At 37.8% G+C, this 6966-nt stretch overlaps 1 protein-coding gene across 1 annotated transcript in view; it reads right to left on the reverse strand.

The window, feature by feature from the left end:
• Positions 1-6966, reverse strand: part of LOC107103501 (glutamate receptor ionotropic, kainate 2) — a gene marked incomplete at its 5' end in the record, with an annotated part of 137989 nt that overhangs the window by 62661 nt on the left and 68362 nt on the right. Inside the window, one exon of the mRNA XM_015403221.1 lies at positions 205-430. Within this exon, the coding sequence (XP_015258707.1) occupies positions 205-430 (226 nt within the window). The remainder of the gene's footprint in view (positions 1-204; positions 431-6966) is intronic.

Genomic DNA, 6966 nt, shown 5'->3' on the forward strand with positions numbered 1-6966 from the left:
ATGTCTAATCTTATTGCATAAATAAGAATAATGTAATATGTATCGAGTAAATACGGACACAAAAACAACAACAAAACCTGCATCAGCGCTTTTAAAATATTTTGTAATCATTATTTTATCGACTAGTATTAGACCACTAAAGTACAATAATTATTTATTATATTCCCTCAATTTAATGCTATATAGTGTGGTATATGTACGTACCGATTGGTGTTCCAACGCCATAAGCTTTGGAGTCGATTAGGCCCCCAATCTGCGTAAGGTTGCAGTTGCGTTGTGTTACAAACTCAATGGTGGTAGACTCCATGAGGAAGGCGTAGTCAGAGGTGAGCACACGGTGAATGCCTTCCTCAATGTTCTTCACCATCACCGAGTGTCTCCGACTGCTCATAAACTCCCACATCTTATCATATGTAGAAATCTTTGTTTTCTGTAATGAGACACATGTGAAATACGGTTAACTGTCTCATTGACCAACGACAGCCATTAAATAATCTCTTTCAATGCTGTAAATCAGTGTAGCTGCATTAAGCCTAGAGCAGGTGTCTGCAACATTTCATTTCCAAAGAACCATTTTGCTCTGAGTGCTGCTAATTAAAACTCATTTAAAACTGCAAAATATTACATGATTTTTTTTTTATATAAAAAAACAAAAAAACGTATATTATTTTTGTTATATATCTGCCATAAGAAAAGTGTTGCCATTTTAAATATCCAAGAACTTTTTTGGATTTTTTGCTTTTAAAATAATAAAAAACATTAACGATTCATAAAACAGAAGCATTGATTTTTTTCTGAGGGTAATGATGTAAAAAAAATAATAATGATAATAAAACACCTAGTTTCCAAGCTAGTTATGGGATTAATCGTTCTCAAAACTTATTCCTGGTGCTTTCCGAAAATTTTTTATAAAACTCACAAAAGCATCAAAGACTCGTATTTGTTCTTATAGCACATTATTTAGTCCTTTATGTAATTTTTAGCCACTATCAAGAGCCATTGTAGACGGTCCAAAGAACCATATGAGGCTCGGGAGCCGCAGGATGCAGATCCCTGGCCTAGACAACCCTTTGCATTCAGTCACATTCAAATTTTCATTAGGAAAATACAACATTTGCTTCACTAGATCTTTATTAGACAGTTTACAGCTCTCTATGCTTTCCATCTGGTTAAGTCAAAGGAAGAGCATAGCCTGAAGAAGATGAACAAGTTAAAAAGTAGCAGAAGAATGATTGCAAAATATTCATGTATATAAAATAATCTTTGATTTCTGTAGTGCTGCTATCACCTTTACGTAAAAGCAGCGGCATCGTCAGTGCCTGTGTACCTTACTTTCTATTCCTGTAATCACTGAGAGAAAGCCAGGAGCATTTCAGTCTCTGGGGGAGTAGATTTGAAGGCATTTTTGAAACCATTTGAAACCTAATTAAGTCACATCTTCAAGGTCCCGCCCGCCATTATTGTGTGTAATGACTTTTTGTGGCTGGTCGATATTTTAGATCAACTGGGTGATTGGTGGAGTGCCTATCAGAATCTTTTGGAGTCACCCTCGACAAATCAGGCGATTGAGCATGCAAGCTTCAGACTGCTGATAAGGAAAGCGCACGGGCTGTGAATACATGGAGAGTAAGACACACGCCTGCACACTGAGCAAAGAAGCAATCCAAGGTGGGCTTCCGAAAGCCATACATAGGGGTACAGATAACCTTATATGGAAATTCACCCATTACAGTTAACAAACCAACAAGCGTGTAAAAAAGCAATGCAAACCAAATGCTGTTCTTTGTATTTCTTTTTATCGTATCGTATCAAGTAATCCTTTCCCTGATAGATGTTTTTTAAATGAATGCCTATGATCAGATATGACCTCTCTTTAAGAGTTCAAAAAGCTCAAGTTGATCCCTTTATCTATTGATAAAGGCTTTTCAGTCCCCTGTTGCATTTAGATTTAAAAAGTAGATTTCTGCCGGTGTGTTTGATGTGCAATCACTGACCAGCCTTAGAAATATACTTAAATATGACAATCAGATGACATTAGCCAGAAGCAAAGGTGCATAATCCAGGTCCAGAAAATAAAAACCTTGCTTAGTTTCCCCTCTTCCTGTTCACTTAAGCAGGCAATTAGCCTTCAGTCTTTGTTGACTGATTTCTAACAAGCCCCTGATCCTGGACATCGACCTTGAGACCGGCTGGACGGACTGAAGCATCCGGATCAACATTTCAGTTCTATATTTGAGAAAGCGAGTGGATTTCCTCCTAAGTCTTACCAGATTGACTCTTTCAAACAGTCTGACCAGAGAGAGCACAGCTCCCTGACGTGGGGTTTCCTTTGTGCTTCGCTAGAGGTTTCCTCACTTCAGTCAGTGTTATTTCATAAAAGGCAAATTAGTTGAAATGGGGTAGAATATAAAAAGTATTTGTTAATCATAACCTTTAAGGAATTAATGTTTTAAAGATTTTATTCATTCATAAAATGAGGAGATATCTAAATATATCCCAAAGTTACTCAAGCAGGATGACATCAGAAATGTGAAGCAAAGGGGAATCAATACCTCGGGAATTAGATCTTTAAATATTTAGAAATATTCTCTAGCTTGAAAAGAATGTTTTATATTAAATTCACACTCTATTTTAAACATTATCTTTTCTCAAAATAAAACCATTTTTTTTCTAATTTTTAACATAAAAACCTGTCCTCATCATCAAAGATCTTCTCTTCCCATTTCACCGTTCATGAGGCATCACCAATGCTCTAAATTAGCCAATAAATGTAAACAAGGAAAACTTGGTCACAAATGGACCTGAGCATCAAGCAAGCAATCTACTTTAATATGTTACAGACTCCTGTCAATGACCCACCTTCATGTTGCATCTAATCAGGTTATTATAAACTGGAACAGCTGAACTCTGGTATTAAAGGGATGCCCCCTATAATAGCAGAGCAGTTTCAGCCAGTTTCTGTTCAAACACTTTTTTACAGGTTTTATCTCAAACTTTTAATACCCTCTACTTCTGCAGTTCTATGTTGAGTTAGAGGACTTCAAAGAGCTTTCACAACCTGATGGTGGTGAGCTACTTTGTTGCCACAGCTGCCCTGGGGCAGACTGACAGAACGCTGCTATAAAATCCGACCACCAACAGCAGGAGAAGAGGATGAAATGTCCTGACCAAAATCATGCCTTAGACTGAACAAAGAGGCGTTCACGAACCCCCACCTCCTTAGCCAACAAAACCCCAAACAATTATTAGATATGTAAAAATGTAATTCCTCAATTTCTGTATAAAACTGATACTACTATGAAGGACTGTGGCAAAAGTCTTTTACTTTTTTATTTTAGGTAACTGTTGTTAAAGAGGAAAAAAAGCTCCACTTGAAACCAGAAATTAATATAAGCCTTTATATAGCCTTCTCTAAATCCAATAAAAAACATGACATTATATCTATCTATCCAGCTATTTATTTAACTTTTTTAGTTTATGACATAGAAAATGCTCCATCCTGGACTCTACGGCTGGTGGACGTTACAGAGGAGGAGCCAAATTCAGAGACTGAAGCTGAATGGGAGTTTCTTGCAGGTCTAATTTAAAGGGTTGGAACAGAAGCAAAAATCAAAAAAATATAAATCCACTGAAACCACAAAAAAAAACAGGAATACTAACAAGAAGGGCAGAGAAATGACGATGAACCAGCAAACGGTGACTGACCATGAGGTGCATATATGGGTAACATATTGTCATTATCAGTTCGTATGAAATCGTACGAAAAGTTATGCACACTATTTCGTACGTTTTGGACGTTTTTCCTCAAAAAACCACATCAGTGCGCAATGCGCTGGCAGACAGAAAAAAAAAGCAGATCTGCGGACGGACGTAAACTGGGAAGAACAGTGCAATCATCACTTATTCATGTCTCTAACTACGTTGCTTGCTGTTTTATATCTCAGGGTCAGGGTTAGGGCTAATTGTAATTTAGATTCTATATTCGTGAATGGTGCGTCAGATGCGCATACAACGAAAAAAATGTCCAAATTTCATACGAACTCATAATGAGAATACACTGATATGGTAGACAGAATCAAAGACCAGACTAATCAGCATGTAACATAACTACTATGTTATTTTTCTCTTTCAGTAAGTACATTAAAGTGTACCGATGACAAACTGTCTTGTAGAACAGTTAGTTCATTAGATATATTATTTCAAATCTCCACTGGTTAAAAAATGATGATGGGAATTAATATGCTGGGTTGTTTTGGTGTTGAGAAATTTCTTAATAAAAAGGGGGCTTGTGCGTCAGCGCGCACGGCTCGACAGGTGAGGAAGACGCTCACTGATAGGTCTGAGCAGCGGGAGTTTTTGTCTGGTTGTCTCTTCAAAAAAAAGTCAAACATAATGAAGAAAGATAAAACACAGTCAGAGTTTGGATTTTTCGTTTTGGAAAGGAGTTTGGACTTAAACTCTTCCAGGATTGTACTTTGGGTTTGGAGCATATGGAAATCCTGTTTGGACATTATTATCAGAAATAAAAAGAACTGATGGTTTTGGACTTTCAGTCATTATGGTTGTTTTTGTTTGTTTTTTGCAGATATAAATTGAGACTTTGAGTTTTCTTATAAATTGGTTGTAAAGGTTTTTGGGTTATTGATCTATTTATACTGAAATATTATTTGAATGAAACTTTGGATTCTTGGTAGTAGTGTGATTTTTTTTTTTTTTATGAATCTTTATTTGCTAACAATTGTAACACTTTGCCTGTTTTCCTGTGAAAAAACCCCTTGAGTATTTGTGAGTTCTGCTTTTAATCAAGCTGAATTTCACAAGCAGATTGGGAGCAGAAGTAGACAGAGGAAGCTAGAAGGGAGCTAGGGAAAAAGAGACTGACACAAGAGGGCAAACAAGAAATACAAAAGAACTCAAATGCAATCAAATATGACTAGAACCACAAAATGGAAATAAAATAAATGAAAACTTAAAGTTAAAAGATAAGATAAACAAAACATAAAACTGTCAATCTCCATGAGAAGAACTCTGCCTTGCCTCTGTCCCCCTCAGCCTCTTCTGCTCTCTCTTAGTTTAGCTTTTTCTCTTCTTCATCCTCTCCAGTTGTTTATTTTATTCCTGTCTCTAGAAGTTTTTCCACTAAAGTCAACAAAAAGTAAAACAAAAAGTAAAATCAACAAAAAGAATCACAGTCTCCTGTCTGTCCTTGCATCCAGTTCTGAGACAACATGTCCACTTTTATTTTTTATTTCAAACCATCAAATATCACAGAATTTACTCAGAGTATCAAATCATTACTCCTAGTTACAATCCTTTTTAAATGCTACCAATATTATTCTATAGCATGTATGATGTATGTTTTAATCAAATCAATCTGTAAGAACCTGAATATTTAAGCCTGTTATGTTGCTTCTGGATCATTAAACCAGATGAAGGTCTAGACTGCAAAAAACATCTAGAAATAAGTAAAAAATCTAAATTTACTCTTAATTTGTGTAAATAAGATGATCTGCCAATGGAGTGAGCATTTTTAATTTTAAAATGAGATAATTAGATAATATGCACTTGGAATAAGACAATGCTTTAGGTTTTTTTCTTATTTTAAATGTAAATTATCGTTTCATGTCTCAATTCAAGCAAGAAATTATTTATGTAGGTCTGAATTTTTTTCAGTGCAAAAAAACTCAAACAGAGTGGGGATGAAGAGAAAAGGTGGAAACAACTCAGTGAATCAAAAGGCTAAAACTTAATTTAGGGCTTGCTTAGCAGTGATTGTGTTCTAAGTAGAGACGGAGATGCCCTCACCTCCACACAACCCAAGTAAATATTGAGAAATAACTGAATTTCATATGGATTACTTGCCAGCCACACTTTGCTCACAGCCAGCATGTATGAATCTCAGCCCTTTGAAACCAAATGGAATCATGACCCAGAAGCAAACCACAGCAGAAGAGAAAGAAATCCTCCACTGTAATCTTATTACTGGACTCTCATTACCCTTGATTCTTGTAATGCCTGGCGGCACCGCAAGAGAAACCAGGAACCATATTTTCTTGTCTGTTTTAACTGAAGCTTAATTCAGAACTGATGGTAGTCTGTGCATTTTCAAACTATCGACATTGGATAAAGTGTCATGATGGCTTTATAACCTGGTTATTCCATTCACCTGCCGTTTCCCTCCCCGCTCTCTAATCAGTTATGTTATACACCTGCTCCCTCTGCTACATATACGGTTCAGTCCAGATAATTATTTGTTCATATGCCTGCTACTTATTGGTGTATTCTTAGTTATTAATGTTTGTTTCATCAGTTTTAGTTAAGTCCCTGGTTCATGTCCCCGTCCCCGGAGGCCAGTGGATTTAGAGGGTTTATGGTTTGTCTCCTGTGTCCTGATTGTGTCCCAGCTCTTCTCCGCGGAGCCCTCAGGGTTTTGGCTCAGAACGCGGGGGAGGTCAGTTTTAGTCCATAAGCCTGGATCCTAGGAGGAGACCAGTTTAAATTTCGCCATTTATACTGGTACCATGTCTTGTCTATGTTCCTCTCTACCACTAAGTCTGCCTGTCTTCCTCTGTCTGAGCTCGCTGCTGGAGTCATAGAACTCTGAACCTGCCTTCACTCGCTGTGGATTCCTGGAACCCTGGATCTGTCTGTTCTCAATCGGATCAGAACCCCTGGTCAGGCTAAGGACTGGTGGTTCTCGGAGCTGTCCGGTTCTGAACTGTTTCTCTGACCTGGATCGGTCTCCTGCCTGCTCGCTGCGGCTGCTGCATCAGGGACGGTCTGGGCCGCATCTCGTTTGCCATCGGCTGGATCCTGCCTTCCTGAGAGACGATGGACTGAACTGTTTAACCAGGTAACTGACTCATTCGGATAATCATCTCATGTCAGATGATCATGGTCACTAACCTGTGTTTCTCCCTCCAGAGTGTCAGTGATTGGACGGTGCCCCGCCACCCTCCTGCAGCC

This window comes from Cyprinodon variegatus, unplaced genomic scaffold (genome assembly GCF_000732505.1).
Source record: "Cyprinodon variegatus isolate N-32 unplaced genomic scaffold, C_variegatus-1.0 Scaffold1467, whole genome shotgun sequence".
Classification (NCBI taxonomy): Eukaryota; Metazoa; Chordata; class Actinopteri; order Cyprinodontiformes; family Cyprinodontidae; genus Cyprinodon; species Cyprinodon variegatus.